The sequence below is a fragment of the Myotis yumanensis genome, unplaced genomic scaffold (genome assembly GCF_028538775.1).
Source record: "Myotis yumanensis isolate MYYU_CA2020_CCGP unplaced genomic scaffold, mMyoYum1.0.hap1 SCAF_17, whole genome shotgun sequence".
NCBI classification, from domain to species: Eukaryota; Metazoa; Chordata; class Mammalia; order Chiroptera; family Vespertilionidae; genus Myotis; species Myotis yumanensis.
The window spans coordinates 16,412,514-16,428,202 of record NW_027223768.1 but is presented as its reverse complement, the minus strand read 5'-3'; the positions used below and the strand labels follow the sequence as shown (position 1 = coordinate 16,428,202).

Below are 15,689 nucleotides of genomic sequence, written 5' to 3'. Positions count from 1 at the left end.
CATCGTTAAAGAGAGAGGAAGGGAGGGAGGGAAGGACTGACAGACATCGATGTGAGAGAGACACATGGATTGGTTGCCTCCCACAGGGGCCCGACCAAATCTGGGGGATAGAACCTGCAATCCAGGTACCTGCCCTTGATCAGGAATTGAACCTGTGACCCTTCAGTGTGAGGGCTGGCACTCTAACCACTGAGCATACCGGAAGGGAAGAAATTAGTCAATTTTAATACACTCTTCGGTTTTTACTTTATCAATATCATGTTTTAATGTTACAGTATTTTTCTTTCTGGGAGTTCTTATCACAGGCATTTTATGAATAGGGAAACTGAGGCACCGCGTGATTGAAATGTATTGCCTCTTGGGAGGCCTTATAAAATAGTGCCTAGATGGAAAACTCAAGAACCCCATTTTTCAAGGCAAAATTCTTTTTCCATTAGATTCCTATCCAAGTTTGAAACATTAAATCCACTCAAAGTTGATGAAATGAGGTGGTAGCTGCTGTACAGTTTGAGTTCTTGATACCAAACACAGTGTAGGGTCTGGAGTGACAGCCAGAGTAATCATGATCCTTGACCTCTGTAAAAGGGTTTCATCCTTTACAAGCATTCCACAACCGAGGTTACACTCTGTCCTCATCCAGGACATCAACAGTGTCCCCCTTTTACAGATGAAGGTGAAGGAGGCCACAACTCAGAGACCTTTAGCAACTTGTCGAAAATAGAGGTAGCAAAGGGCAGAAGTAGGAATGAAACTCAGGTTTTCGGAATCCAAGTTCAAAGAGAACACAGTTTAGGGAAAAGAGGCGACCAGCTTTTTGCTGGGAGACTTAGAGGAGACTGAGGAAGGTGGGAAGTAGCCGGTGCCAGTAGCACATACGCCCGTATGGCACAGAAAAGGAAATGGTCATCATTAGGCATTTCCAGTGATGACACAGAACTGCCCCGGGCACTGCAGGGATCTACAGACTGCAGCTCTGAGAGCCTGCAATCTAAGACAAACACACTTAGAAGAACAAAGATATACATGACACACAAACAGTACCTGCTGCAGTAAATCAACCACAGTGATCTACCATGAGAGTAGAGAGGAAGGCATTTATATCACGTACAGGGGTGGGCAAGAGTAGGTTTACAGTGGTAAGTATGTGAGACACAGAGTTTATCCTTGTATTATTAATTTACTGATTTGTAATTGTTCATGTGAACAACTGTAAGCCTACTTCTGCCAACCCCTGTATATGGCCAGGTAAGTTTGGAATGTGGAAAACATAAGTTCTTAAATGAAAAGAAGAGCGATGCAGAAAAGCAAGCCAGGGAAGAAACACACACACACCAAGCCAGGAAGGGTTTTTAAAGTAACATTAATTTTAGATGTTCTTTCTCTCTCTCTCTCTCTCTCTCTCTCTCTCTCTCTATCTATCTATCTTTTAAATTTCAGAAGCAATGGAGTAGCTGTGTTGCATCAAGAGCCGAGTTGGGAGAGGGAGATTTGGAACAGAAACTTATCCTAGGCCTATGGAACAATTATAAAGATGGGTTGGAAGTGGGGCGGAGGGCAGTGTCAGTGGACAAAGAAGGCTTTGAGCAAGTGGAAATTCAAGAGAGATTACAACCTGTCTTGACTCCTAGACTGTGCCTAAGTGTTTCCACCCCCAGGCTTTCAGAAAGCTCACGCTCTCCCTATTCCAGCAACAGAAGAATCTCTGCATTGTGAAAGCCCGTCGGCAGCAGATGAAGAAGGCAAACAGTGCTGTGGTGAAGGAGATAGCGGATAGGGACCTTGGAGACAGCGGGCAAGCAGTCCCTAGCCATCCACATCTCCCCAGATACTACCACCACAGAAGCTCCTAGTGCAACACCCATGTATCTGGACCCACCAATTGGAAAGGAATTTCCAGTTTGCTTCATCAAACCCAAATCAGCCTGTTGAGTTTCAGGTCAGGGATTAGATTCTTTAAAAAAAAAAAAAAAAAAAATATATATATATATATATATATATATATATATATTATTGATTTTTTACGGAGAGGAAGGGAGAGGAATAGAGAGGTAGAAACATCGATGAGAGAGAAACATTGATCAGCTGCCTCCTGCACACCCCCCACTGGGGCTGTGCCCGAAACCAAGGTACATGCCCTCGACCAGAATCGAACCTGGGACCCTTCAGTCCGCAGGCCGACGGTCTATCCACTCAGCCAAATCGGTTAGGGCAGGGATTAGATTCTTAATGTAGAAATTATGTTGAGCTCTTCAGGCATAGAAACATTTCCCAGTATACCAACTCAGACTCCAGCCAGGTAGAGAGACCTGTTTGCCTCTGTTAATTGTGTTTACTCAAGTTGTCCTCTCTGACTCTAATTAGTCAGAGAAGCTGCAGCCCAGAACCGCTGGGAGATGGGAGGGAGCGAATAAGAATATATGCATACAGAGTCCCTATATGCTGGACTCTGGCTCTTTGCAAAACACAGGGTCCTTGGAGGGTAAGTGCTGGCTCGAACCATGACAATCTGAGCCCCGAGCCAAAGGCTAGGAACTTCAGACTTTCAGCAGAAGCAGCTGCTCACCCTGGTTTCCAAGTTGACACAAGTATTAAGACGTGCCTGGGTGGTATGAAAATTTGAGGGTTTTTTAAATGTAATGATTTTTAATTATCTTTTTTTTTTTTTTTTTTTGGCCAACATCTGTCCGCCTGCCATATTCACAACGTGCCATCCTCTGCTCTAACTGCTCTGCATGTATTAACACATTCCATACAACCAGCTAGGCCGATACTATGGATATTATGCTCATCCAGAGGAGAAGTTGACACAGAGAGGTTAGGTGACTTAACCAAAGTCACACAGCTCGTTGATGAAGGCACTAGGTCCATTGGTGAGAGAACCTATCACCGATGCTATGACCCTTTCTTTCTAAACGGGCAACTTTCAGCTCAGAGGGGCCCAATGTGCTGGTTAATTTATCAACAGCTAGAGAGTGGCCAGGAGCAAACCCCAAACTGGAATTTTCCTAACAACTTACCCTGCCGTCTCCACGTGCCCGGTGGCCTGCGCGCGTTCTCGGAACAACGGTACAAGACGAAGGTGGCTGCTCTGTCCCAAAGCGTTGTTCCGATTCTCTTCAATTCCATCTCTACTTCTTCCCTTCTAATTTGTATTCCTTATCCTAACTCATTTAACCTTTCATGACCCCCACTCTCCCTTTTGCCTGCCTTGGGGGTGAAACTAAGCCTGGACACGACTCAGCCCTCGGGTCCGGGGAAGGAGATACAGCTGAGCCGCTCGGGAGCCTTGACCCCGGGGCCCGACAGGGAGACAGACATGCTTTGGACAAGTGACTCGCCATTGCTTCCGCGGGAACAGGAGGTGGAGGGAGAAGAAGGGGTAGACGTTATTTGAATGACTGAGGTGGACTCTCAAGCTGCTTAGAGGTGGACACAGTCACACTCCTGTGTCCGTTTCTCAGTAACTGAAAGGGTTTGGGGGTGCAGAGAGAGCCCTCGGAGTCTGGGGTCCTCTGCCCATTGCGCACACGCTCCTCCGGGCGGTCGGGGCGGCCTTCATCCCGGCGCCTCGGCCCTTCCAGGGGCCTCTGCGACTCCCCCTCCCGCGACCCACGGGCCGCGCCTCGCCTGTGCGGGGTTGGCCGTCAAGCGCCACACGCCCTTCGTGCCGCCTCACACACCAGCCCGCGACTGGGCAGGGCCTCCCGCCGTGAGCGTGCGTAACGTGTCCCCGCAGCGTGACGCACGCGCCGCTCCTGGGCGGCTTGCGTGACGGGGCGGCTACGTGGGCTTCGGGGCTGGAGCGGCGCCGGGGGCGGAGTGCGGGCGGAAGTCGGCGTCCGCGGACCGCGATCGGGAAGGGAGGCGCGGCCGGGAGACCCGCGGGGAGGGCGCCGCCTTCTCCCCGCCCTGTCTGCTGAGGATGGAAGTGACGACAGCAGCCGGAGAGGTCACTTCCTGCTGGGGTGGATGAGGAGGAGCCGGCGACGCCGCGGAGGAGACCGGACCGAAGACGGACCTTGCCGGGGAGAGGTGAGTCCTGGCCTCGCCGCCCGACCCCTCCGATGGACCCCCCCCGAGTCTCGGCGGGATCGGCATCCCTGGGGTCGGGGATGCCCAGCGGGCCACGTCCCAACCCTGCTGGCCTCACCCAGGACGTGGGGGGGAGGCTCGGGGGAGGGAGGGCGCCCGGGTGCCTGTGCGGCGATGGGGACCCAGGGCAGCGTTCGTGCCACGGGGCTAGGGAGACCCTACCGGGAAGCCAGCGGAAAAGAGGCTGTGCGGGCCGCCAGCCGAGCCGGGAGCCGCAGCGCCAGACTCTGCGTGCTTCGCTCTTCGGGGTGCTTCACTCTTGGGGGGTGGTCGGCGTCCGAGGCAGGGCGCGAGGGGCCTCGGTGGGGTTCGCAGAGCTGGAACGATGGCCCTCCTTGGACAGGGTCCTCGGAGTGAATGTATGAAACTCTGCAAAGGCGCCTCGGGGCTCCTGGGAGGGGAACCTTTATGGGGCAGACGCGGAGAGGGGGGGGCGGATCGGGAGCTGGGGTGTCAGGACAGAGCTCCCTGGACCAGTTATTGTTGCATCGGGGTTGGGGCCCGAGTCTCGGAGGTGGAAGGCCATTGCTGTGGCCGGATAGAGGTCCTGCGACCTGACGGAGCCACCCCGGAGGAGTCGGAGTCCAGGGCAGCTTCCTGCAGCCGCGGGGAAATTCGTGTTTTTCCTCCCTCATTGTCACGGAGATGGAAGCAGCTGGAGAGGAAGCGCCTGCCTGGGCGCCGAGGCCTTGTGATTGTGGATCTTGTGTCTGTGGCTGCGTGTCCGTGTTTTCTTCCTTTGGGGTGCTTATGTCATCCTCTTTCCCTCGTCTGACAGACTGAAACTTGCCGGTTTTCTTAATGTGTATGGCGAGGGGGTGGAGAATTCAAAGGATCTAGAGGAATCCTGGGTTGGATGAAATTTCCAAGACTGGGGATTGGTCCCCACTCCACCCTGAGGCCATGGAGGCACCTCCATTTCCTCCAGGCTCCCGCGGAGGTGGGTGCTGAGGGCCTGTCATCCACCCTGGGGAGCAGGGAGGGTAGAGCTGCCCCTCCTGCCCACACCTCTCTCTCTCTCTCTCTCTCTCTCTCTCTCTCTCTCTCTCTCTGGCAGTTTCACCCTCCCCTTCTTTTTGCTAAAGGATTGACTGATACAAAGCTACGTGCTGCCAGGAACAGGAAATGCATGGAGGTGCTGGGAATCTGGATGGAGTGAATTCAGATCACACTAGGACTCCCCGCACCTTTTGGACAAAGGCTCTCAGAAATGCTTGTCCTCCCCCCACCCCGCTTTCTATTAAAGGGAGAAAATGTAATTCTTTTTCTCAAAAAGATTTTGGTAATGTGTGTTTCTTGTATAGAGTAACTGTACACACAGTGTGTTTACTCTGTATCCGGGAGTGTTTTTCAAGGAGGAGGGGGCAGTTTCTGACTGGGAGTTTTCCTTCTCCCGTCTCACATAATTCAGTAAAATAAATCAAAGTCAGATGTTCTTTCTTGAGTGGCAATCAGTTGGATTTGGATTTTTTTTTTTCTTCACTCTTCTTTAAACTGGTGCATCTGGGAGAGCTCAAGCGTGTATATCTTGGCATCTGGACCTGTCCAGTAATAGAAGACAAACTGACTTATTTTGGCTGCCTCTTTGGACCCATTTAACTGGTACCCTTACTTTCCAAAGGGCTGATGAGGAGGAAGGAAGCAAACATTAAAGGTAGTGTTTCCCCTAGGTAGTTTAAAGTCAGGTGAGAGATAATCACGGCCTTTGAAGCTGATGGCCTGAGGACCATCATTTGATGACTTGAAGATTAGCAGTTTGAAGGGGACGTGTTTGAAAGAAAGAGGATTACATAAGGAGGAAAAGCTAAAGAAAGGAAGTTTGGTGGAAGGCTGTGCCAGAAATCTTAGGAAGATAATAAAAAGTAATTGATGTGGCTTTATATTCTCTCAGCAGGAGGGTGAAAATGAAAGCGGGCTGTAGCATCGTGGAAAAGCCAGAAGGAGGTGGAGGTGAGCAGAAGTGAATCATCTCTGGTCTACTTGGAATGTCCCTCCATGGTTTTCTCTCCACTTGGGCTCTGTTCACAAATGCCAGGCCATGACTGACAGCCTCTTGACTGGGTGGATCCTGCTAGGACAGTTGTAGGCTTGTTTCCTATGTTTGTATATCTAACATGTCTGGTCACAACATTTTTATCCCAAGCTTTAGAACCTCTCTGTTAGAGAGACAGTTCTAATCTTGGGGGTAAGGGTTTTCAGCTGTATTTCCCTAAAACATTCATTTATTTTTCCTATTTGTTCCTTTTGGAACTTTCCTGCCTTCATAGAAAGTAGGTGTGAGGTTAAGTAATGTATGGAAGGGTAAGAGATTAGGATACCTGGGTGCTGCTACCCAGCTCTTATCAGATTTGGTGATTGTCATAAGGAAAGATAACCTCTCTGTGCTTTCCTCTCCCCTGCTGCGGTTAACCCCAGCTGACCGAAAGGGTGTTTATAGCATATTTGCACAGCACTCTAGAGATTCTGAGCATTGGAATGTGAAGTCAGAGATACTGGAATGTATGTACCTAGCTCCTGACAACTTTGATCTTGCCCTTTTCACATTAAAGGGTATCAGTTTCCTGATTGGGCCTATAAAACAGAGTCCTCCCCAGGCTCCCGGCAGATCCAGCTGTGGCACTTCATCCTGGAGTTGCTGCAGAAGGAAGAGTTCCGCCATGTCATCGCCTGGCAGCAGGGAGAGTACGGGGAGTTTGTCATCAAGGACCCAGACGAGGTGGCCCGCCTCTGGGGCCGCAGGAAGTGCAAACCACAGATGAATTATGACAAGCTGAGCCGGGCCCTCAGGTAACAGAAAGGATCCCCAAATCCATGGTGTCAGTAGGTTGAAAGGAGACTAAGCAGTGTGATGAATATTAGGTGAAAGGAGTATCAGGTGACAAGAGACTATATTACCCAAGTAAATAATGTGTAGTTTTCAAATGGGAGTAGAAGAGCTGTTGAATCTGAGTAGCAGAGGCACAAAAGGAGAAAAGGCATGTCTTTGGTTATATGCAGGAAGGAATTCCAATGTTGGCACTGGCTTCTGAAAGACACTGATTCTGTTCTGTAGTGGGTGAGAGTGTGTGGTAAAATGTGGACTGTAGCTCATTTATAATTCAAAAGATTCGTTTAGACTTCCCCTATTGGAAATCTATTAGAATTTCTCTTCTTTAGGTTTTTTCTGGAAGAACCTAGAAAAAGAGTGAAGCAAATTCATAGGAGGATTCACTGAATGGTACTGACCTAGCTACAGTATTTAGGAACCATATCTGTGAGTTCAGTTGTCAGTCCATTAGTTGCTCCAACATGTCCAAGATTGATCTATAAGTTTTCTTAGCTTCTCTTTTCCACTTGTCAGTCTTTATATTTCATAACCCTTAGCCCTCCAGGGGCCAGAAGGCAGTTTATGACCTGTGCTAATGAACAGATGCGAGGCTAAAGGTTCCGGATACATTGAAGCTCCCTGAATGAAGTTTTTTCATTCTTAGTGACCCTGAATGTAAAATGTGAGTGGCAGCTTTGCTGGAGCCTCTCACATCACCTTTAAAAGTGAAGCAGACCAAGTTCGGTGCTGTTTTCCAGATCAGGGTATACCATTGTTTGACCTGCCACCATAAAACAGTTCCACATTCCTTCATCTATGGCCTCTAGACTAGCCACATCAGATGTCCCAAGATACTTGTCTGCCCCAAGCTGGGTAAGGCAGAAAAGAGAAACTAGCTTAGTGACATATAGTGGAACAGGAAGGAAATGTACTATTGGGTTGAAACTACTAGAGAGATACGGAAAAGAAAGGTGGTTGGGGCTAGGATAGGTGTTCAGGATCTTAAAATGAGATTGTTTTTGTAAAGCTCTAGCCAATGATCAGAACTCAGTTGAAAATTGAATGAAAAGTAAGCTCCTAGGTCTCCCAACCCTAACCTTAGGGCAAATCAGCAAAAGAATGATAGTGATGTTTGCAAGTAATACTTAGAGCAAGAATTGTTGCTCTTAGCGATTACCTAAGTGTACTAACCGTCAGTAGGTAGAAGATAGATTGACATGCATTTCTGTTTTTACAGATACTATTACAACAAGAGGATCCTTCATAAAACAAAAGGGAAAAGGTTTACTTATAAATTTAACTTTAACAAGCTGGTGACGCCCAACTACCCGTTCATCAACATTCGGTCAAGTGGTAAGATGCAAAGTCTCTTGGTGGGGAAAGAATTTTGGGTTGAAAAGGAATCCTGAAAACCCAAGACTAAGACTGGCATGTTTTAAGAGGTTTTCAGAAACACTAAAATAATGTGACTCCTTGAATTGCCTCTGTTCTTGCTCAGGTGTTTCCATTCATCTCATACCAAGAGTGATAAGCTCTGCAGCATCAAGATAAATGGGTTTGGTTTGTTGTTTTGGTTCCCTTTTTTGCATATTTGTAAATTCCTAGATACTATTACTCTATCTTCTTTAGGAATGATGTTCTGTAGGTTTGTGTTGATCTTTAAGTTCAGGACTCAACATTCTACCCAGGGGCTCTTTCATAGATAAGAACCTGTTCCTACAAGCACTTCCGATTTTCTATGAAACTACCAAACTCTCCCTTATCAAGTGAATATCATCAAAACCACAGCATCCTTGATCACTGAAGGGGATGTTCATATGTTTACAGTGAAAAGCAGTGTCTTTGATCTGTACCGACAGCACCTCAGAACAAGACTTGGGGGTTAGTTGACCTTCTCTCAAGTGCAGCAAGGTTTCCCCTCTAGGATCTCTGGTGGCAGCTTTTCACCACAGCTCTTCACAGAGGTTTCGGGTTTGCCTCTCTCAAAGCAGAAAGCAGCCTCTTATAAGAGTGTGTTTGTTTGTTGGTGCAAATCATAACTCTGCCCAATAAAACATTGTATTAACCAGTTTCTAACCAGCCATCAGTACAGTCTTTGTGGCATTGTATGTTAAGGCAAAGAAATCTAATCATGATTCTGCAATATTGCGACTTCTCACAAAAGTTGGAAACAACCTGAAAAATTAGAACGGGGGTGTGGCTGAGAGAATATAATGCTGAGATCCATTGCAGATACCTAATTACTACACACAACAAGTTAGAGCAGTTTTAGCTTGATGCAGCTATCATTACATTTCCATTTTACAGCCACTCCCTCCTGTCCCTGGGGCATACATTTAAAAAAAAAGTGGTATTGGAATGTATCTCTCTAATTACAACCTGTTTTCTTTCCTTGTGCCTGAGGGAGAGGTGTTAGGAAATCAAACCTGTTCTAGCCACTGGAATTCCATTTCCTCTATTCACTCTTGCTCCTTCCTTGTACATCTAGAGTAATTTTGACTCTGTAAGTAGGCATACCAGCAATTTTGAAGAAGGTGTTGATGTTCACTGCCATACCACTCCCCCAAAAAGGCTTTAATGGTCTTGTTCTTCTGTCTTGCACCCATTCTTGTCTGTTGAAAACTCAGAAGTCTAGCCATTGGACTACCTGGAATGGGGCATCCATCAGCCCTTGGGAGTAATATGGTTTTCCAAGGCAAGGAAATCTGGACTCTCACTTGGTGAAGACTCTGGTCTAGAGACCTAGCAGTGGTAGCCTGGCACAACTCATTCTGCCTGAAGGCAATGGAACCAACATTGACCCTCAGCTAAGCTCCGAGATCCTAATCAGGGAAGTCACAGGAAAAGCAGAGCAGTGTGTATTTCCTTTAGGCACACTGCGGGGTTGCTTACTCCTGGATACAGATAGCTCCAAAGGACATCATTTGTTCACAGAGACCTTTTACCCAGATAGACCAAATGTTGTTTCAGTTTAACTTTTTATGACAAAAGAAATACAACATTTATTGAACATACATCTACTTAACAAAGGTACCTTAGTGTTAAGTAAATTATTTCATTCAACTCTGCTAGTCGGGTAAAGTATATGTCTCGGTATCATTTTATAAATGATAAAATTAAGGATGACATCAGTCAAAGATTGATCAGGGTGGTTTGAATACAGTTAGCTGTTGAACAGCTTCTTGGGAAACAATACCTGAGAAATAGAGCTACTGAAATTCAGTTCTTATTTACTAAATCAACCATTCTTCCTCTGGATTGAGATTCATTCATTTAGTCAACACATAATGTATTAAACCCTAGAGACCAAAAAATAAAAATTAGGGAGAGGCACTCTTTCCTCGAGGAACTTACAGTTTATCAGGAGAGATAAGATATAGTAGGTTTATTACAGTTCAGAATGTGGAATGTGATAAGCACTCTAAGAAGTAGGGCTGTGTGGATTTAGATCTTGGAGGCCAGAGAGATCATGTCTAGATGGTGGGTTGATATAGTTGGCCTGTTTTGATCTGTGTGTTTTTAAGCATGAGGCAATACGTGCTGGTTGTAACATATCCAAATAATACAGAAGTTCATAGAGTAAAAGTAAAGTGAATGTTCTCCCTTCCCCACAATCTTACTCTTAACAGTTTAGGGGAGAGTACTTAACATTTGAATAGTATTGAAAATACTTCTACATATAGTATCTCATTTTTTACCATTAAAAGTGTCTTGTAAAATATTAAATATATCTTAAATATTTACTTGCATAATAAACAAAAGAAAGATACAGAAGATACTAGTAAAAGTGATAACCCCAAAAGAATTTTTAAAAAAAGATAGCCTGTCAGAGTGTGGGGGCAGGACATGCCAGTTCAAGGATGGGCTTGAGCCCTCACTCTATGCCTCCCACCACCACCCCAAGTTGTTTATATATACACCTTTATTTTTGGAAACTTTAAACCTACAGAAAAATTGGTAAAACAGTGAACAGCCACATGTTTAAGTCTTGAGATTAAGTTGTGAACATCATGACACTTCGCCCCCATATACTTCAGCATGGATCTCCCAGGTACAAGGACTGGGAGATTCACCTCCATAACCACAGTAATATTACAACTCCCCAGGAAGTTTAACATTGCTCTAATACTATCATCTAATATATGGTCCATATTCAAATGATATATGCCTTTTAAAAGTCACTACTTTTGAACCATGATTATTATCTAATAAATGACTTATTTTGAAAAATACTTATATGCCTTTTGCTATGAGCTGATGCTATTCTAAGATAAAATTATTTAGGAGACAGGGCCTTCTACATTATGCTTAATGTTATTCAGTCCTTCAGAACACACAGAAGTGGGGATTTTTTTACTTTTGATTTGATGTGCTCTTATTTAAAAAATCAAGATAGAAAAGACTCAAAAAGGATGGAATTTTAGCCAGTGTTATAGACTGGAAGAAGAGAAACTTTTGGCCTGGGACACTTGTGACTCTACTCCAACCTAATTGTAAGATTCAATCAGTAGCTGTAGGGAAAACAGTCCTGTATTTTCTGTGAAGCATCAGTTTGGGAAATGCTGCTCTGGCAGAGTATTACTCAGTCACATGTGCCTAGAAAGCTAGTCTTGCACCCACCAGCAGACTCCAGAGTCATATCTGAGGATGACTCCATTATACAAATAGCAGAAGGCAACTGTTTGGAAGTGATGCCTAACCACACTGTCTTATGTGCTTTTTTGTTTCTTCTGCATCACCATACTTTTACTTATTTGGATTTTTCGTACCTTTTTCTTTGCCCTTTTTTCCGTCTCCCTTATCTCTGTCTCAGAATGAAAAGAGCCCTCCTGACATCTGCAGTGATAGATATCGATAATTTTTTCTAGGAACCCAAAGGGTCTCTGAGGCCTTGGCTTGCAACCTTTCCTTATGCCCTTTTTTTTTTTTTATCAGAAGGGCCTTTTGGGGAGTTGAGAACTTATATGAGTGACTGAAGTTGACATGTCTAGCATGCTGTTGGTAGCTTAGAGCTTCACATTTTAGCAGGTAGCCTCGGTAGAGTGAGTATTGGGTCCTGGATTCCACCCAGCCTTCTCCATGCTTGAAAAGCATTGAAAGCAGGTTTGGGATGGAGATCATTATATAAATTCGTTAGAGAAATATCGATTTGGAGAGATTGAAATATTTAAATTTCTGTAAAGTGGTTATTGTATATCAGAAATGATAAAACATATACCATAAGAGCTTAATAAACATGGCTTTTGTTTTAAAATCTGTTTTTATTCTTAAAATATGCCTTGTTTGTGTCCATATATGTTAGGTGCAGGGTCTTTGGTCTTTTTTGTTGTTGTTGTTAATCCTCACCCAAGGATATTTTTCCATTGATTTTTAGAGAGAGTGGAAGGGAAGGGGAGAGGTGGAGAGCAAGGAACATGGATGTGAGAGAGACACATTAATTGGTTACCTCCTGCACGTGCCCCGGCCAGGGTCCGGGATTGAGCTTGCAACTGAGGTACATGCCCTTGACTGGAATCGAACCCTGGACCCTTCAGTCTGTGGGCCAATGATCTATCAACTGAGCCAAACCAGCTAGGGCAGTGGTCAGCAAACTTCGGCTCTTTGGCCCCTTGAGTGTGGCTCTTCCACAAAATATCACGTGCGGGCGCGCATGTACAGTGCGATTGAAACTTTGTGGCCCATGCGCAGAAGTCGGTATTTTGTGGAAGAGCCACACTCAAGGGGCCAAAGAGCCGTGTGTGGCTTGTGAGCCGCAGTTGGCCGACCACTGAGCTAGGGCATCTTTGGTCTTTTAATGCATTGCTTTACATGAATGTAATTTTTAATTTTGTTTGTGGATTTATTTTGTATTTATTTATTTATTTATTGGTTTGGTGTGTTTGCTTGCTTTATAGATAGGGCCAAAAATTGTGAAAATAAGAAAAGACTATTTGCAAAGCTGAGAATTAAAACAGGTGATATACACACAGTATTTAGAGTTGCAGAGGAGAAGGCTCTTGTACCCATTCATTCATTCAACTAATAGTTATTGAGCACTTACTTATTGTTAAGCCCCAAACTGCTGGAAATGTAGTTGTGAACAATTGGAAGTCCCTGCCTTTGTGGAATTTATGTTTTAGAATACAGATAAACAGGTAAATCATATTTCAGATAGCAAAGCGTACTGTGAAGATAATGTGAGTAAGAGGCTACAGAAAGATGGCAACTAAATTGAGAAGAGGAAGCTAAGCAGTAGTTGCTAGGGAGACAGGGAGCTAAGGGAATCAGTCCAGCTGGAGTGTTTCCTGTTGTTCCTAAACATCTTGTACTTGTTTAGCGTAAGTAAAAGTGATGATCATGAATTACCAGAACTGAGGTAGCCTTTTGTTTTTTCTCCCTCCACAGGTGTGGTTCCCCAGAGTGCACCACCAGTTCCAACAGCCTCTTCCCGGTTCCATTTCCCACCTCTGGACACTCATTCTCCAACTAGTGACGTGCAGCCGGGGCGGTTCTCTGCTAGCTCCCTAACTGCTGGTCAGGAGTTGAGTAATGGCACTGATAGAAAGGCGGAGCTTTCGGAGCTGGAGGATGGCTCAACCGCTGACTGGCGCCGGGGTGTGGATCTCATGTCCTCCCGGAATGCTGTTGGTGGAGGAGGGATTGGCCATCAGAAACGCAAGCCTGACATCATGCTTCCTCTGTTCAGTAGGCCAGGGATCTACCCTGACCCCCATAGTCCCTTTGCTGTCTCTCCAATCCCTGGCCGAGGAGGTGTCCTTAATGTTCCCATTTCACCAGCCCTCTCCCTGACTCCCACTATCTTCTCCTATAGCCCATCACCAGGCCTGAGCCCTTTCACCAGCAGCAGTTGCTTTTCCTTCAACCCTGAGGAAATGAAACACTACCTTCATTCTCAAGCCTGTTCTGTGTTCAACTACCATCTGAGTCCCCGGACATTTCCCCGTTACCCAGGGCTCATGGTTCCACCACTGCAGTGCCAAATGCATCCTGAAGAGTCAACCCAGTTTTCTATCAAGCTGCAGCCCCCACCAGTTGGGCGCAAGAACCGGGAGAGGGTAGAGAGCAGGGAGGAGTCAGCACCTGTCACTGCTCCCACCATGGCGCCTGTGCCCCCAAGAATTAAGGTAGAGCCAACCTCTGAAAAGGATCCTGAGAGTCTCAGGCAGTCAGCCCAAGAGAAGGAGGAACACTCTCAAGAGGGCACAGTGCCAAGCAGGACCATAGAGGAGGAAAAAGGCACCATCTTTGCCCGCCCAGAGGCACCACCTATCTGGTCCTCTGTACCCATTAGCACACCAAGTGAAGAACCCCTAGAAGTGACTGAAGACAGTGAAGATAGGCCTAGCAAAGAGCCCAGTGCGCCTGAGAAGAAAGAAGATGCCCTGATGCCCCCCAAGCTTCGATTGAAGCGGCGCTGGAATGACGACCCTGAAGCCCGAGAGCTGAGAAAGGATGGCAAGTTCCTCTGGAATGGGTCAGGACCACAGGGCTTGGCGACGGCAGCTGCTGATGCTTAGAATTGCAAGTGGATTGGGAGCTGTTTATACTATAATCATATACATGTATTTATGTAGCAAGATTTCGGGGCGGGGGGGAGGGCATTAGCTGGTTTGATCATTCTAGGAGCATAGACTTGTATTTTTATGTTTTGGGAATGGGATTGGGCATCTTCTGTTGTAAATTAGGCGAGACATGAACACACTTTTTTTTCCTGGTGAGGAGGACACAGGAAGGGTATTGAACTGAAAGGAGAAAGGGCCTCTATTTCCTATTGAGGCTAATACTTTCTGAACAAACTCCCAAAGGGCCAAGACACTGTTTGGTCCCATGATGTTCAGGTTCCAGACTTCTTTCTTTTCTACTGTATTTATATATAGGAAAGCCATTAATGAGTTTATTTTGCTCTGAGAGTTACATATAAAGGGGAAAGGGCATGGTGGGGAGGCGAAAGACCATTAATACTCAGTATTTGCCTGAGATGTTTCTTTGTAATTATTTCAGGGGGAGAATAAGATATTCTCATCTTACTGGGGTAGGGCGATTGGGGTGTTCAGATGTTGCTTTTTTTTCTTTTTTCCTTTGTTGTTTGGCATTTTTTTCTTTTCCTCTAAAAAATGTTTTCAGGAAACATGAAACATACTGCCAGTTAGAGTGGAGCAGGCACTGAGCCTGGCTACATGGTTGAGACAGGAAGCCCTGCTGTGAATTTCTTGGACTTTTCACCTTCACCTATTAAGAAGCCATGAGGAGTTGTAAACTCTTATTCAGGGAAGAAAGAAGAGGGCAGGAGGAAGTAACCCAACGCCTTTACAAACAAAACAAACACAAAAATATCCTTTATTTTTCCTTTTCCATCATGGGTCTGGGGAGCCAAACCAGAATATGGCTGTAGCGAGTTCACTGAAAGGCATGACACTGGTAAAGATGTGTTTTTGTTGTCTGGCTCTGTTAGTATTTTCTTCAGTCAAGCCTTAACAATGAACATACTTTAACATGATACGGGTCTGTCAAAATAAACCTATAAAAGGACATGAACAACTTTTCAGATAATCCAAGAATTTTAAAGCATGATTAAAGTTTGAGCTAATATTTAGTCATCCTCTCTAGATGTTATTGGGATGGATAGTAAAAAGGCAGGATTATAGGAATGAAAGACAGATGATACCTGGAAATGCAGAAGGTAGCTAGGGGTACAAGTGGAGGTTTATTGAACCTGAAGGAATAGTTAGATAAAGAAAGCAACCAGATGTCAAAAGGCCTGATATGAATGAAAGTTGGTGTTTGTCCCGTT

General features: G+C 45.6%; 1 protein-coding gene across 2 annotated transcripts; it reads left to right on the top strand.

Annotated features, from left to right (window-relative positions):
* The first annotated feature begins 3,884 nt into the window (after nucleotides 1–3,884).
* On the top strand, nucleotides 3,885–14,489 carry LOC138995365 (ETS translocation variant 3). 2 transcript variants are annotated; one of them, XM_070395721.1, is made up of 5 exons: nucleotides 3,885–4,032; nucleotides 5,987–6,042; nucleotides 6,642–6,879; nucleotides 8,136–8,251; nucleotides 13,283–14,489. In XM_070395721.1, the coding sequence occupies exons 2-5, from the start codon at nucleotides 5,997–5,999 to the stop codon at nucleotides 14,413–14,415; spliced, it is 1,533 nt and encodes a 510-aa protein (XP_070251822.1). In that variant the 5' UTR covers nucleotides 3,885–4,032; nucleotides 5,987–5,996; the 3' UTR covers nucleotides 14,416–14,489. The 2 variants fall into 2 exon arrangements, with proteins under 2 accessions (XP_070251822.1, XP_070251821.1); XM_070395720.1 differs by having other exon boundaries at nucleotides 5,984–6,042.
* Nucleotides 14,490–15,689: the final 1,200 nt, after the last annotated feature.